This window comes from Charadrius vociferus, unplaced genomic scaffold, assembly GCF_000708025.1.
Source record: "Charadrius vociferus isolate BGI_N301 unplaced genomic scaffold, ASM70802v2 scaffold346, whole genome shotgun sequence".
In the NCBI taxonomy this organism is placed as follows: Eukaryota; Metazoa; Chordata; class Aves; order Charadriiformes; family Charadriidae; genus Charadrius; species Charadrius vociferus.
This window is the reverse complement of record NW_009648899.1, coordinates 148,691-166,438: the sequence shown is the minus strand read 5'-3', so window position 1 is coordinate 166,438 and position 17,748 is coordinate 148,691. Positions and strand designations below refer to the sequence as shown.

At 44.0% G+C, this 17,748-nt stretch overlaps 1 protein-coding gene across 1 annotated transcript; it reads left to right on the top strand.

Annotated features, from left to right (window-relative positions):
* Window positions 1-312: 312 nt before the first annotated feature.
* Window positions 313-14,714, top strand: GRAP2 (GRB2-related adaptor protein 2). Its single transcript, XM_009887169.1, has 7 exons — window positions 313-390; window positions 3,486-3,577; window positions 5,943-6,062; window positions 7,802-7,970; window positions 9,602-9,730; window positions 11,883-12,002; window positions 14,535-14,714. Exons 1-7 carry the CDS (start codon window positions 313-315, stop codon window positions 14,712-14,714), a joined length of 888 nt encoding a protein of 295 aa, XP_009885471.1.
* Window positions 14,715-17,748: the final 3,034 nt, after the last annotated feature.

Sequence of the window (17,748 nt, the reverse complement as noted above, 5' to 3'; positions counted from 1 at the left end):
GTTGATGCATGCAAACTTGTCCATGAGATTGCTGCAGAGTAAGAGATCTGTTGGAATAGGCAAACACAATGGGTTGTTTGAACTACCGACTTGGGCTAATTATAGCCTCTTGGCCGTGCCATCTCTTCTACCTGCTAATGTCTTCCCATGTCTAGTAACTAATGTCTACCAATAGTTGGTGCATGCTTATCCATGTATAAATCACAGCATTGCCTATAAGCTTTCTAGAGGCTAAACTCAGCAGTCCCAGCAGCTCATAGATGTTGACAAGCATATACTTCTTCCAGCTTTGCTCTTCCACCAAGACACAGTATGGAAGCCATCGCCAAGTTTGATTTCAGCGCTTCTGGAGAGGATGAGTTGAGCTTCCAGGCTGGGGATATGCTGAAGGTAAGTACAGCCCCAGGCCTGACTAAACAGCATTTCTGAAAGTGCTGCCAGATCTTTCTGTGCTCCCATTTGCCTTGACAAAACTGATAAAGACAGACACCTATAAACTGGGATACAAATGCAGGACAATCAGCTCCCATAGGGCTTGCTATAGGTCAACCAAGAATTTCCGAGTTGCTTGAGTCTGTGTCCACTTCACTTGATTTTAGCTATGGATTTAGTTCCCCTACAGTCCTCCAGTGGTAAGCAGAAAAGGATAAGTATCCCTTGCTGGGGCAGAGATCCAGTTCTTCAGTAGACAGATTTTGAGGGTCCTGTCTGTTTTCATTGACTATATAGGTAGTCTAGGGTGACTAAGTTTAGGATATGTCTAAAAGCAGGCAGGATGAGTGTGGTCCAGAGATTACTGTCTTCCTTATTTCCAGCTCTTAAACTGTATAAAAGATAGTTAGCATGCATTATAGAACTTAACTTTTCACTGTAAGTAATTACTGTTAGTTGCCACAGGGGTTTTAGCCAATTGCAAATAGAAGAGGAAAGGTCCATGAGACAGTCTATTACACACATAATGGAAGATTTTAAGAGGTCCTGGGCTAATAATATTATATACACCCTGGCAGGAATTTAGCAGTGGGGGAATGGCAGAAGTAGAGTTGATCATATACAATACAGAGCATGTGAGAGTCTCTTTGAAGTTCATTTGCATGTTATGGTAGAATAGTTCTTGTTAACCCTACCAAAGTCCCACAGATGAAGTCACATGCTGCTCCACCCTAATTATTTATCCACTTCTTAGCTACCAGCAAAGCTGTTCTGTTGCAGTTGAAAATGCCTCAGTATAATTCCACTCTAAGGCCTTAACTCCTCCACTGTCCAAAGGAATGATGTACAACAATAGGATCTAAACCCTTGTTTGGCCAGGGAGTCTTCGCTACCTCCTTGTACAGTCCCAGCTATTCCAGTTAGTAACCAGATATTGGGTCTCAGCCTTGCCTCTTCCATCACCACCATTTTTTATTTTATTGGCCTTTTAATTCTTGAAGCTTAGACAAAGCTGATGGCATCCAGAACTTAAGATCAAATACCAGGTTTTTCCAAGAGAGCTATGAGAAGGTTCTGGAGAAGTCACTGCCTCTCTTCAGTGTAGATGAACACTCTTATTCCTAATTCTTCCTTAGGTCAAAAGTAGTCCCCATGCGCCTATTTGATCTCTGATATCTTCTTCCCCAGGAGACTGTTGTTTCATCATGTCCCTGGCTGGGGTGATGGTGTTGGCCAGATCACTTTTCCTTCTCTTCTTCAATTTCCCTTCCTGTTAGAGCTTCCTTCAAAGTATGTTGGAAGCTACTGATGAAAAGTGTCAAATAACACTACACATCGGTATTATTAGTTGTCACAGAGACTTCACTACCAGAAAAGTCAGATTGCCTCTTGTGTTAACGTCCTTAAGGTAAACAAAATAACACCTTAGCCGCCCAAGCCGTAGTAACAGTAAATTAGCCTGAGTGACATCTCTCTTCTGGCATACGCACACATACATTAATACCCCACCATGAGCCACCTCCTGCTGCTTGCACAACCTGCTGGCTGTCTTTTCTGATTTATAAAGGAGATAAGATGAACAGTATTGATGTAGAGATTAGAAAACAGGAAACATGAGGCCCTCAACCAGCAGTGACAGGAGGAAATCCACCCTCTCACACCCCCCCACATCCTTCTCTGAAAGGATAACACACTGAGACAAATCTGCCAGCCCTGCACCGAGAACCAGCAGGTGGGTCTTTCTGGAAACCTTGCTGCCAACAGAGCAGGGCCTGAGTGTGAGCAGGGAGTAGCTATCATCCCCTTTGGCTGGCCACAGCAGCAAAAAAAAGAGCCTTAATCTGGCACCTAGGGATGGGGGAAGCAGTGACTATACAAGCAGGGAACTCCACAGCTTTCTATTCTCCAACCTTTCTGTATCCAAATGCATAAAAAAGACCTACATGGCAGGCACGGCAATGGAGAATCAGCCCGAGAGAAAGCAACATCCTGTTGCCAACAGCAAGCAGTTGGAATGTGTGTTGGGCTCCCAAAAATATGAGACTGGCTTACAAAACAACTATTATTGTTGTTAACAATAGATTTTAAATTAAGTCTTTTCCACTTGCTTTCTCCTTTTAAAACTGTCATGGCTCATGCTTTCAGGCTCCTCTCCAAAACCAAAGAGAACAGAAACATGTTCTATTTCATAAAGTGGAATTCCTTCCCAGGAGTTGGAATGTCAAACAAAACACCAAAGACCACAACGTTTGCAGTAAAATCACAATGTGGTGGTATCCCTGTTCTCTCTCCTCTAGCTCAGGGCTGCATCAGGGGCCTTCAGCCAGGGAGCAGTGAATTTGGGCAGTCCCTGGTCAGCAGTGCAGTCCCTAAGGACCATTACAGTCAACATTAATGTGAGCACACTTGAAGCTGCTCCAGTGTGCACTGTGGGCTGGCTTCCTGCTATCCTCCAATCTCTTAAGCATAATAGCGGCTTTAAAATATTTTTTGCCTCCTTCTTTTACCTACCTTGGCAAAGCTCAGGGCAGCTGAAGACTTACCGCACTAAATAATCTCTTGTGAAATAAGAGCACATGGTAACATTTGTGCAGTCATAATGCACACACACAGAAATACAGCTGTATATCCCTTCCTACCCATACCTGTCAGAGGAGTTTTCACAGATTTTTTTTCCTCCCTTGTGAAACTGAGATGCTCCAGTACCAACTATTAAAAGCAGCACAGAGAACTCCTTAAATCCATATGAAGTCCTGCAGAGCTGAATTGCTCCGTTTCAAGGGCATCACAGACATGCAGATGGCATCCTCAGCCACCTTGACAGGCATTCAGATGAAGGCATAAAGTTAACAGGCAATCCCTCTAATTCTACTCAGCCTTCTTTATTACTTTTTTGCTCCGAAGTGGTCATCAGCCACTAACCTTGCTGCACGGTGGGTGGGAAGTAGAGCATATGTGGAGTTCTCTTGTATTCTTACAAGAAATTCTAGAATCTTGGCTAATTTTGCCTTTCTAAGGAGACACATTTATTCCCATCCATTTCTCCATTGCAGGTTTTGAGCTCCCAGGAAGAGTGGTACAAGGCTGAGCTCAGAAGTCAAGAGGGCTACGTTCCTAAGAACTTCATTGATTTTCACGTTCCCCCGTAAGTGTCATGGAAACTGTGTGCACCACCATTGCACATTTCCACAGAGTGCTGGCAAGAGCACATGTGTGTTCACGCACAAAGGAAGACATGACACAGGGAGCAGTAGTTATAACATGCTACAGTTTAAGGCTGGCAAGGATTGTCATAATGCTGTACAAAGTTCTGCCAGCGCACCTTATTTCTACCCTGAAGCATCCTCTGTTCTTTCAGAGCTGAATAGTTTTCAGTGCTGTCTATCACTCCCAAGTGACTCCTTTGTTACTGTTGCTCAGAGGGATGTCACTAGGATGTGGCAGGAACTCCATTTAGATCTCCTCGGACAGAAGGAGAATAGCCATGACGTGAAGTCTTGGCAACAGAGACACAGGCTGAGCACAAAAGGAAGAGCAAGAGATCTCTCTGAGAACGAATTATAAAAATGTAATTTCCCCCCCGATTCTTAGCTACCTTAACCCCCTTTTCCCGAGCCTGTCATCCACATTCCCTCCCCCTGTCTAAGTGTGTGTGAGTTTCTCTCGATGCGCTAGAGGTCAGTGCAATGCTACACGAAATGTGGCAGCTGGTGTTACTCATGGATTGACAGAGATGATAGACCAGCCGTGCCTCCCTGCTCCCACACGAATGCAGACACACACACACACACTCACACTTCTCCATCTTTCATGACTGCACACCCAAACGTAGATCTGTCAGAGGACAGGCATACCTTTGTTTCTCTCTGAGTAAATGGCACTGCATTTTCAGAAAGGACTAATAGGTGTTTTAATGCATGCTAAATGTGCCGTCCAGCCCCATCCCATAAATATAACAATGCACAGCATTTTTACAACCTTTTCCATTCAGCCGGCAGAAATGCTCCCTGAAACCCCTGTAATTCTGCTCTTTTGAAAAAGTGCTGCAGCATTTGAGGAGAGAACAAACAGAGCATGCACCAAGCCCAGTACTGCTAGCTGTAACACACTGGTGCCCTGAGCAGGCAAACTGGGAGTGTACAGGGATTTTGAGGGTACAAATAAGTGCCACTGTTCCCTGTGGAGGTGGCACTTACCGGCCTTTTAGGACATAAACTAGCCTGCTTGGCTGAGCTGAAGAACATTATTAGTTTGCTCTGCAAATACAGGCTTGTACTTTTGGGCCTCAGGGGGATGAGATCTCCCAGACAGTTGTTCTTCTTTGCTCTTTCATAGGGCTGTGGCATCATGCAGGGACACTAGCAGCTTCTTTTTTGGCACACATTATTTTTCATGACGCTTTCTCTGTGCAAGAGCTCTGAAGAAATATTTCCACTTTGACTCTTTTCTAAGAGTAGAAGATCTGCACTTTGAAGCAATTCAGGCCAGATGCTAGAACCGGATGTAGGGAAGAAAGCTGCCTCCTATTTTTGATGGGCCATTTTTTCCCATCTTTGTCTTGTTCAGTAATCGTTGAGACTGGTTATCAATGCTGATTAAAGTCTGATTTCCCTTTGCTAATGATACATAGGTAAACCATGATGATAGTAAGGAAAAGTATAACGAAACTCAAAAGTGGAAATGACAGAGCTTATGAAACTGTAAGTCCTTAATTTTAATGCAATAATGCAATACAGGCAATTGAGCTATATATACAGGCAAAAGACTGCAGACTGTAGATCTTATTAGCTGTGGAGTGGACGTATATGAGTATACATGATGATTTTTTTCTCTAATGAAAAATTCCTGTTGACATTGTATTATTTTACTATTTATGGTGACTTTCTCCAGTGCCTTATGCTATTATTTGTCCAGTGCCTTATGCTATTGTTTGTTATGCCTGGCTAAATTTACATAAGTGTGCTTATGTATTCTGTGTTTCTGCAATTTTGTGGTATTATAACTCTTGCAGGAACCAATTTATTAGTACTAAAACTTTCACACTTGCTTCTGCTAAAAAATTATGTGTGTACCTTGCGATATATCCATCATAGTCCAGTCATTTTCAATCAGTTTACCAAAATCAATTTGATGTATATGTCAGAGAATTATGTGTGTGTGTGTATATACATGCACATTTGTAATTTAAAATTTCTTTGACTAACACCTTACTGTACTGTGCCTGTAATTACAGTTTCATCTGAGTGTTGTTTCTTAGCAGGCCAAAGCCTACATTTTTCTCTTTGCATCTATGTGCTTTTACTGCTCAGAGAATATGGTCTTCACCCAACAAAACGCTATACCTTAGCATGTACATGGCCACTGGGAGCAGTCATGTGGGCTCCCCTTATCCTTTTGTTTTGTCTTTCCTCCACCCTGCTTATTCATGTTCTCCCTACCATCAAGTTTTTTGTTCCTTACCTTAATTCACCTTCCTTATTCACGTCTCCATGATTTTTCCCACTTGACAGCTGGTTTGATGAGAGGATATCCCGCCACGAGGCAGAGAACATCCTCATGAGCAAAGGAGTTGGCTCCTTCGTTGTCCGAGCGAGTCAGAACTCTCACGGTGACTTCTCCATCTCTGTCAGGTATCAGCTTCTCTTAGCATTTTCTTGCTTCTTTTCCTGTTTAATGGTGTCTCTAGCCTTGTCTTGACAGGATTCCTAATGTGACGTAGCCTCTTGGGAGGCTTACATGCTGCCAGTCACTGGCAGTGCTGCTGTGTTGTGAATGAGAACAAATTAGGCATCTGCTTCCCAAATGTTTCTGCCTCTTTTCAAGTGACACAGTGACACGTTCCAAAGCTGCATCCCTTGGTGACCTGCTTCTCTGAAAGAGCTGCAGCAAAGCAGACTGGTACATGGGACATCTCCCACAGTGCAAAACATGTGCCTTCCATTTATTTTATTTCCCTGACAGCTCTGGTTATTGAATCTAAGAATTCCACAACTACCCATTAAGAGAGGACTATTACATTGCTAACTTACTTCTCACAGGTCACTAAACAGCCATTGAACAGGAATGGCGTTTAGTTGCTTGCAGCCCAGCTGCATTTCAGCAACTTATTGCAGCCCAGCCCTTCTCAGAGTGTTTGCTTCAAAGCAGAGCTCTTAAGTGATGCTTGGTTTCCCAATTCTCAGTCAAACAACTGATAACCAGTTTTAAAATAGAGTAATGGGTAGTAATGTCTTTTCCAAGCAGTGTGCACTTTCTGATTCAGGGAGCTCAAAAAGTATCTGGCTACATGTACACCAATAAACACCAATAAACTAAGTACAGTTAGGCTCTTTCTCTGGCCCTGAGGTCAAGCAATGTGGCAGAGCTCAAATCCATATGGCTAAACCCTCTTCACCCCACAGAACAGAACAGAACAGCTGTTTTCAAGCAGCTCACTGTGAACAGTTTCTGGTCCACTCTCTCCCCCTGACCATGGCCCAGCACTATCTAGGGGAGAGTTTTTTGATTTAGACCAAAACCATGCGAACATTTTAACAGCTTGTGTGACTATAGCACTCCAGGACAGCACTCAGTCCCTGTCTGGTCCCTGTTTAGTTTACTTGTGCAGATGTAGCCTATGAGACAAGTGTTTTGAGTTCCTGGAGTTGCACAGAGCAAGGAGGTGGGTACCAAACCCAGATCACATCTGGTGCAAAGAGGAATTACCCAATCGGACAAGAGGTAAGACAAGGGGAGTTGCAGGGGGGAAGCAGGGGCAGAAGGTTGAGACTGTTAATTTGGCTTGCAACAGCAACTAATAATTCCTTCTTTTTTTTTTTTTCTTTTGGGTAGGGAGAAAGACGAGTAGTAATGATATTACACTATACATTATCAAATTCTAAAACTCAGTGTATAGCTTCATGTGACTATGTCTGTAGGTAGTGGCGATGCCCACGGTGTGAAAAGGAATAATACATCTCTTACAGTTAATGCAGACTGGATGTTAACAGGAACCTGCAGAGGCTAGTGGGTAGACTACAACCGCACCTTTGTCTCTCACAGAAATTATGGAATAAAGCTATTAGGTCTTTGTGGCCCTGAAAGCTCCTCTGGCCTTTATTTCAAAGCAGAGGCTTTAAAACCCTATGCTTTGTTCTGATAGTGCTTTGTGACAGGGCAGCCCTGCGGTGTCCATGTTTATAAGTTGATGAGTCTTTTGAAATACAGAGCCGTATCTAGGTCCAGTACACACAAGGACTGCCATTGCTTTACTTTCCAGATGTCTAGATTTGGCTAAGCAAGAAGATTTGGTACCATTCTGGAAAGACTTTTTAAAAAAGATAAAAGTGCAGTCTGATTGATGATCTCTTACTTTTCCAATTGGATCCAGGCACGAAGATGATGTGCAACACTTCAAAGTGATGAGGGATTCAAAGGGTAACTATTACTTGTGGACAGAGAAATTCCACTCGCTAAACAAGCTGGTGGACTACTACAAGACAACTTCCATCTCCAGGCAGAAGCAGATCTTCCTCAGGGACAACAGCCGAGAAGAAAAGGTAAACACAAACTATCTTTAGGAGTTTCTCAGTAAGAAACCTTTCTATGGAAGGAAATCAGCCCATGAGAATGTCTTGGGATTGTGGAAGGGGTCTGTCCTTGGAAACCCACTCGCATCACTACACTGTTGGGCCCTGCAACATAGATTTTTAGTGGATTCAGTGGTATGTACAGTTATATAATTGAGCAGAATTTTCTGATTCTGTTTTGGATAGCAATAGGCAGTGCTGTAAATCTGCACAGAGGTGCTTTGCTAAAGGTGTGCTAAGGCCCCAGGGCTGAAATTCTAAGATGCCTTACACATCCTTATTGAAGTGCCTAAATTTCATAAGGGCAGGTACACAGCTGACTGGTAGGTTGTGTCTGAGAAGAATCTGAGTCTGGTTTCCTAGTATTCTTGAATGTACTTGGAGTGCAGCTGTTGTTACAGTTGAAAGTGTGTCTGCTCAGAATAATTGTCCATCTTCTGTTACCTAGAAAACACAGTAAGGAGTGTGGAGGAACTGAGGGCATAACCAGGAGCAGTGACTGGTAGGAACTGAAAAGTACCACTGAGAAGAACATAGCAGATATGGGAACAAGCTGTGCATTCAGGGAAGATGTAGTAGATGTTCGAGAAGGCAGGGAAATCCCAGTCTAATGAATCCTTGGGTTTGTGCCAGGAGAACAAGCAAATGACATAGTAGAGACTGCTATGCATTGCATACATAGTGCTGGGAGTGAACATGCCCAGTGACTGCAGTAACCAAAGTCCTGCTTTACTGGGAAACGGATTATGGTATTAAATTACCAGGATGTGCAGGTAGAGGCAAGGCAGAAAGTACATGACTTGCTCACTGCAGCAGTAAAGTTTTATAGGCTGCATGTGGGTCATTCTTGCTGGCTCCAAAAGAGAGATGATTTATTTTTCAGTCTGAAAAGGGGGCTTGTGTTGTTTTCTCATTCTAAACCACTCAAGCAGAGCTTTAAAAAATGCATTAGTAAGGTGTAAAATAAAGGCTATGGGACCTATGAGGGAAAGATCACAGCAAAGAGTTGTCTGGGGAAGGAGAAAGGAAGACTGTATGCATGTATATATCAGTAAAACAACCTGTTTGGTCTGACTGTGAGCAGGAAGGGAAAGGGAACAGCATTTGCTCCAAGATGCAGACAGGCAAATGAAAGAACAGGAGTCAAGTTTGCTTTGGCAAATGCTCTATACATTTGTTATGGTGATGGGCTCAGAAGGGCATGTTTAGCACTCGTCACAGTAGGTTTTCTGTTCACAATTCTAATTTCTAGATGCTACAGTTGTATGATAGAATGATAGTAATATACAGATTTCAGTGCAGAGACAAATGAAGTCTAAGGGCAGTATTTCCAAAAAGTGCTTGGCTCCTATGACAGTCCTCACATCAGCCCAGCACCTGCCCTTACTACCTACTCTTCAGATGGGGAATGGCTATGACAAAGACCTAAAATACGGGATTCCTGATTTGTCCTTCTGTTCAGAGGGGCAGGAGCTTTCCTTTAGAAGAGCCTCCACAGTAAAGGGTAGTGATCGTGATCAGTGTGTGACAATTGCTTCAGTCAAGGATGTGGTGGGAAGCAAAACCTGACCTCACTTTTGTGATCTTTCTTCCATCACGAGAAGCGTGGTGGGAGCCTGGAACGGATGGGCCGGGAAGGATTCCACCTGGGTGGAGCTGCTGGAGAAGATCATTCTTCTACATCCAAGAGATACGTAGAGCATCCTATCGCCATACTGCAGCAGCAACAGGTACTACCAGCAACAAGGGGCTGGGATGTCAGGCCCAGGCACATGAAACATCTGCCTGGATTGCTTGGTAGCAAGTGAACAGTCACTTTGTCAAAAATCTGCCACCCTGAACCTGCTTTAGGAGGCAGTCAGTTAGGTCTTCTTATGGGAGTAGCAGCGATGATGGTGTTGGCCTGGGGAGCACTTCTAATGTGTAATAAATATGTGGGCTTTTATGTAGTTCTGTGATCCATGACTGATTGACAAACCAGTAAAAAACAGGAGTCAGTGTACAGTGGCACTTTCACTAGGAACCTCGGAATACTCCTAGGGAGTTTTTGAGGCTTCATCCCAAAAACTGGAAAACAAGGAATGGTGTCATGTTCTTGCTGTGTTTAGGAACGGACACCAAGTATCATCCAGTGAGAATGCAGAAAAACACTTCCAAATCTTGCGCAGGCAAATACACATGCACATATATATGGTTTCAGGATCTCCTCTCTAGTCTGTAGGACAAATGAAACCTTGCTGCCTGTTTCTTTTTTCTGAATTATGCTACTGACATTCAGCACCACACATCACAGGTATGAGAAATAATTATGGTAACCGTAGGAGAGTGTGGTTTCATTCAGAACATTCCTCCCCATCTTCCCTATTCTGGGCCCTCTCTGCACTCTTTCATCATGTTGCATCACTGATTTGTGAGGCTTCTTTACTCCTTTGCTTGCACAGGAATGGAGAGGACAACAGCAGTACCTGGTGCTGTCTTCAAAGTTCTTCTTGATCAATTTTGGGGGAAATAGCTTGGGGGTAATAGGAGAGCGTAGCATCATCCAAGGAAAGTACTTGTCCTACTGGAGGGAATCCAAAACCATGTCACTTAAGGCATGAGAGCTCCCATATAGCAAGGCCAGGGACAATTGTGAAATGGCCTGTTCTTTCATCAGACAAGCAACGTTGCCTGTCAGGGGACTGCTGATGGAATAATACAGCTTCTGACAAAGCTGAGGGCCTGCACTCTTTGGAGCATAGTCTACACGAGTCACATTCGATATGGAGCAGAAATACTCGTAGCAGTGAAGTGTCCATGTCATAAGTCTTGCAGCTGCAAAGCCAGATTGAGTTCACTCACTTTCTGGCAGGGACAGGTGAGGTGCAAATTGTGTTCCAGTCTCAGGCAGCCTCAGCATCCTTTTAGGCTTACAAAAGTGCAAGTGAGACCAAAGAAGCTTTTGGAAGAGTGGGTGCAAGAAAGGAAGCAGCAAGAGAGGAAGATGAAAGCTGTTTACAAGCAACAGCAAGTACAAGCCATTGTTCTTCCTCCTCTCTGTTGACACAGCTGATCAGACCCTGTGTTACTGAAGTACTGCTGCAACCTGAGCTAACATGATAACAGATTCTGTCACACCGTTATCATAAAAAAGCTAAGTGTATGCACTAAGGGCCTGGAGGGATAAAGACACTCAGCACCTCTCAGCTGTGCAGACGAAAGAGAACTTGCTCCCTAGATGTTGCCTAGTTCCTCTGTCTGGGCTGATTTATGTTGATATGACTTCAGATGTGTGGTCATATGGCTTCTTTTCTTTGAATCTGATTTTGTCTCTTTCCTCTTTGGTTAGTTGGACTACTGGATTCTCAGGCTCGCTCCCTGCCCTTTACAGCATGGAGCAGCCCAAATAAAAAGTAAAGTAGTGAGTCCTCAGATATACAGTCAGCTGCATCAGCATCACTGCCATTTCACCAGCTTATGGGACAGAGGAAGAGGAAGCAGTGGGCAGGACTGGGGCATAATAACTCCAGATTGGCAAAACTCCCCTTGGCAAGTATGGCTTTCCCCCTGTGAGTTAGAACAGCCTTAGTTTTTCTCCAAAAGTGCCAGAGGCCAAAAAAGCCCCTCTCTGACCATTTTTCCCAGCAGCTGTGGAACACAGCTGAGGACAGTCAACTTTCAACTTCTAAGGAGAAAAATCTGAAATAGAACAGTCTAAGGTGACTTCTTCCAGGAGGGGCATTGCTTGCAGGACTGCAGTGCAGGGACTATGTTGGAAGCAGGCATCTACAATGATTTACTTCAGGGTTGAAACCTGACTCACTGGCTACCATTGGCTCTTAAAGCCCCTCATTTATACATCTCAGCATATTCATGACTTTTCTCTTGTCGTTGCCTTTCTAGGATAGATACGGTGGGAGTCTGGACAGGAAAGATGGGCTGCATGGACTAAGGGATCATGGCCAAGGAAGTGCAGCAGCTATGCAACGGAGACATACAGACCCAATGCACCAGCAGACATCGGTAGGTGATGTACCTGGAAGTCCCCATCTGCACCACTCAATGGGTTCCTCACAATGGCCAAGCAGCCTGGGCAATGTCACCTGCACAGAGGTTACATGAGTAATACTGTATTAAGCGTGTTGGGACATATCTTAGAAGTTGGTCTCCTTTGGGCAAAAGCCCTAAATCTTTATTATAATAAAGTCAAAATGGGAGATTGACTACAAAGTGTCTTATGATGAAGTTCTCATAAGAAAAAAAATCTGACCATAGCGCTCATTGAAATGCAAATCCAAAATAAACTGATACACCCAAACAGTTCCTAAATCCTTCTGATCTCAGGGGATTGACCTTGGGGAGAGTCCAAAGAAGGTTTAAGACCCTCCGATATGCCCCAAAAGTGCCTGAAAGAGCAAATATCATTCTTTACAACGTTTGCTAGATTTGCTGGTGTGCTGGGTCTCTTGGTGTGCTGGCTCTCTGGGGGGTGAAAGTGCCTCCCACTGTAAGAGAAGATCAGGTTCATGACCACCTGAGGAACCTGAACATACATAAGTCTATGGGACATGATGAGATGCATCCCTGAGAGTCCTGATGGAACTGGCTGAAGCCACTCTCCATGGTATTTGAGAAGTCGTGGCAGTCAGGTGAAGTCCCTGGTGACTGGAAAAAGGGAAACGTTGCATCCATTTTTTAAAAGGGTAGAAAGGAGGACCCTGGGAACTACCGTTGTCAGCCTTACCTCTGTGCCTGGGAAGATCATGGAACAGATCCTCCTAACAGCTATGCTAAGGCACATGGAGGACAGGGGGGTGATTCGAGACAGCCAGCATGGCTTCACCAAGGGCAAGTCCTGCCTAACCAACCTAGTGTTCTCCTATGGTGGAGTGACTACATCAGTCGACAAGGGAAGAGCTATGGATATCATCTATCTGGACTTCTGTAAGGCCTTTGACATGGTCCCTCACAACATCCTTCTCTCTAAATTGGAGAGAGATGGATGTGATGGATGGACTGTTTAGTGGATGAGGAATTGATTGGATGGTCACATCCAGAGACTATTGGTCAACAGCTCAATGTCCAGATGGAGATCCCTCCACAAGACCCCCTTAGGGGTCTGTATTGGGACCAGTACTGTTTAATATCTTCATCAATGACATAGCAGTATTGACTGCACCCTCATCAAGATGACACCAAGCTGAGTGCTGCAGTTGACACACCTGAGGGACAGGATGCCATCCAGAGGGACCTGGACAAGCTCAAGAAGAGTGTCCGTGTGAACCTTATGAGGTTCAACAAGGCCAAGTGCAGGGTCCTGCACATGGGTTGGAGCAACCCCCGGTATCAATACAGGCTGGGGGATGAAGGGATTGAGAGCAGCCCTAATGAGAAGGACTTGGGGATACTGGTGGATAAAAAGCTGGACGTGAGCCAGCCATGAGCACTCGCAGCCCAGAAAGCCAACCATATACTGGGCTGCATCAAAAGAAGCACGGCCAGCAAGTCAAGGGAGGTGATTCTGCCCCTCTACTCCACTCTGGTGAGACCCCACCTGGAGTACTGCATCCACCTCTGGAGCCCTCAGCACAGGAAAGACATGGACCTGTTGGAGCAGGTCCAGAGGAGGGGTGCAAAAATGATCAGAGGGTTGGAACACCTCTCCTATGAGGACAGACTGAAAGAGTTGGGGGGAGAGAGCCTGGAGAAGAGAAGGCTCTGGGGAGACCTTATTGTGGCCTTTTAGTACTTATAGGGGGCTTATACAAAAGATGGGTACAAATTTTTGGTAGAGTCTGTAGCAATAGGACAAGGGGTAATGGTTTTTAACTAACAGAAGGTAGATTTAAACTAGATAATAGGAAGAATTTTTTTACAATGAGAGTGGTGAAACACTGGCACAGGTTTCCCAGAGACATGGTAGATGCCCCATCCCTGGAAACATTCAAGGTCAGGTTGGATGGGGCTCTGAGCAACCTGATCTAGTTGAAGATGTCCCTGCTCATTGCAGGGAGAGTTGGACTAGATGACCTTTAAAGGTCCCTTCCAAACCAAACTATTCTATGTATTCCTCATAGTCCTCTGTTGGCCAAGGACACATTTCTACACCCGTACCATCACCAGCTTACCTCCCTAGAGCCATTCACTTATAGTGTACAGCCCAGCAGGACTCAGGAAGGAGTTCTTCTTTGTGCTCCCATTACTGGCTTCAAACATGGCTAACACAGCTTATCTTACAAGACAGAAGAGACAAAGCCATGTGAACACGATTTCCTAAGGACCTGCTCTCAGTCTGACTTTTCACCTTGTGGTGTGAATACTCATAAATATACTGAGGCTGCTGAGAACCCAAGCACTATCCCTTGGGTGTCCCAGCAAATTGGTCCCTCCTTCCTGGCATCTTGGCCACTTCCTGGTTTAATTGCAAGATGGTCTCAATTTCAGCATTGCTTGTCATCTCTTAGTGAACATACTGGGGCATAAGAGGGGTGAGAGGATGATGATCTTTAAGAGTTGTGGCTCATTGTTCCCTGCCTGTTTCTGTGTCCTTTCCAGCGAACACTATGGGTCCGTGCCTTGTATGACTTTGATGCTATGGAGCATGATGAGCTGGGCTTCCGCAGCGGAGACATTGTAGAGGTCCTGGACAGCTCCAACCCATCATGGTGGAAAGGACGACTGCGTGGGGAACTGGGTCTCTTCCCTGCCAACTATGTCACACCAGTGCCCCTGTGAGGGCACCATATGCCCCAGAAGGCCATATTGGACCTGCCCTTTGACATAACAGGGACAGAGAGGGAGTGAATCTTCCCTTGCCCCCAGGACATACAGTGTTTTTGGTTTTGTCTTAATTTATTGGCAATTGATCTTTTGAAATGTTGGTATGAAAGGGAACCCTTTGAAGGAATAGGATTTTTTTCCCCCTATTTTTCATATCCAAGAAGCAAAAATCCTGGACTGTTCATTGAGACCTTGCTGGATCCTCCCTGCCCTGTCACTTCTTTGGCTAAGTATTGATAACTTCCTGCAATTAGGTTTGTTCTGTGGAAATGCACCTCAGACAAGTCAGGATTCCATATTCAGGTGGCCCTACCCATTCCTTTGGGTCTGGTAGCACTTGTAGTCTCTTCAGGCTCCATTTTACCTTTCTTTCAGAGACAGGAGGAACACCCAGGTGAATTAAATGATCTTTGGTGATCACATTAATCCTTCTGGTAAGGGAGGAAAGTGAGGGGGCCTTAGGTTGAGGTGCAAGGCAACCTTGACTTTTCTAAATAGTTTCTGGCTTACCCCTCTAGTACTTTCTGTGGGTACGGACTGTATGGATATGCCAGATGAAGGGAAAGGATCCTGTCAGCTTTTGTACAAATAAACCAGTGGTGAAGGTATAGGAGGGTGAGAAGCTACTTTCTTTGCTTCTTCTGATAGTCCTACTCTTCTTTCGGCACCCCATAACAACAACTTGTCCCATTTTAAAGCTGCTCGCTAAGGTACCTACACTTCTGTTAGAAATCCTGGTTAAAGCAGGTCAGGCCCTTCAGCCAAATTAATATCCACTGGATCGGATAACAATAAATATCCTCACTGCTTCCTTTTATACAACTGAATTGGGGAGGGGTTGGATAGAAGAGATTTTTCTTGTTTGGTGGCAGAAGTTCTTTCTCTGAGAATGTGGGGTGTTCAGGACCACTGTGTACACAACTCTGACTTGCTAGTGGAATGCCTCATCCAACAGGTTAAGCTGTTACTTTACAGTATGCAGAGAATAAAGTTGTGACCATCAAATAGTCTGTTGTCTGTTCCAGTTTCTTTTGGATGAAATACAGGAAATAAATAGTTTTTCAAATCATGCTGAGTAAATGCCCAGATGTGATACAAATATACTGCAAATGCACATTAAAAATGATCCAAACCCTGTGAAGGAGAGACCGCTGCAAAACCGCTGCTCAGGCAAGTTGATATTAAACAAGCTGTCTAAATTTTTCACAACATGTGGGACCTCGGCAGTCAGCAAGGAAGTGATGATTTATCATTCTTGAGAAAGAAAAGGCAAGTGAAAAACTCTAAAAACAAATCAGACCCAGCAAGAAAAATGGTCTTATCTTTTGTTAGTCCCAGTGGGAGAAAAATAATCCAGGAAATAGGTTCTTAGTAAAGACCAATTCAATGTAGCTGGCCTAAATAAAGCTGCCAGCTAGACTGTCAAATTTTTGAGAGAACTCCACTGAAAGCAGATTAGTAATGGGTGAAGTAAAATGAGAATAATTAACAAGACATATAAGCTCTAAATAGAATAGAAAACTTTGAAAGACACGTTAAGAGCTTATCTCCATTGGCTACCAGGGTGGTTCAGGAAATAGAGAGATACCATATGATCTCCTGGGTTGGACTTGGCACTGTTCTCTTGCAGGAGCTCTGTTCTGGGCCTTTAGCATCTTCTTTTGAAGTGAAGTCCATGAGGCTTTTTTTGGAACAAGCTACTTTATTATTGTGTTGGTGTGAGAGTGTAATCTCAGTGATTCCACAGTTTGAAAAGTGTTTTGTTGTGATTCACTCTTTTTAACTTTTTTTTTTTTTTTGAGCTAAGGTAATATCAAATTTGGAAGAGAGAGGGTTAATGTTCAGTGAAAGAGAGGATTAAGACCAGGGGAAGATGGAAGCAAAGAAACCAGAGATCAGCAAAGGCAGAGGAGGGATATGAATGATGAATGTTTTATATTCAGGTCTGGCTGAAACAGAAGAAATGGTATGTTCACCATTATTCCCACCATGTCAAATCATCTTTCAATTAATTCTTTTTTTTTTTATTAGTTACTTTTAAAATTAGAAGCAATGTCTCTTTTTCCTTTCCTCAGCACTCTGAAGACCCTCTTGGTAGTGAAGATGTAGTTGCAGAAAATTTATTGAAGATAATGCACTTAGCAGTTTGATAGCTCTTCACACATTTGAAACACTTTTACAGAGATTAACTAATTAAGCAAGTCTAAGTAGTACATTGTAAGTACCCCCATGTTAACTCATGATTCGTTTGAGGAAGAGGTAAATTTTCACGTGATTTTTTTAATTGATGTTTAAGGAATTAATACTTAAGGTAATTAGCATTAAAGGATTGCACGCTAATTATGGACAACATACCAGAACCACAGTAAAATCATGATTTCCCATTATGAGCAGCACCTAATGACACCAAAATTACTAGGAGGCAAAAGTATCATGGCGTCTATGATAACTATACTAGTGCCATATTCTGCACTGTCTTGTGCAGCTGGCCAAGCTTTGGTCTGCAAGACCCAGTCTCGTTTGCTTCTGCTTTTGTCCTTGCCTGCTCCCCAGAGTAGATGCAGTGCTACCTATGTTTACTGTACATGCCAGTAGCTGGGAGGCACAGGCGTCACTGCATTTGTGTACCCTCCCACAGTAGAAGTTGTTTTCCTCCCAGCAAAACAACAGCACAAAGAACTATGGCTCTTCGCAAGTCAATGGAGTGTCTGGATACAAGGAGAGGTGTGAGAAAATGGGAGAGTTTTCCTGGGGTAGAAGGTGCTGTAGCCACAGGATGGAGGCATTTTCCATGCCCTGTGACATTTTCTGCTGTAGTGTGCCCATGAAATGATATCTCCCATAGATCAGGTCACTTTGTAAGGCGAGAGAGAGACACTCCTCAGCTCCACCCATATATCCTACCAACCTTCCTTCTCCTTCTTCCAACAGGTTTTAATTGTAACACAATCCTTGCTAATATCATGGTGCTTCACTTAACACCTGTGCT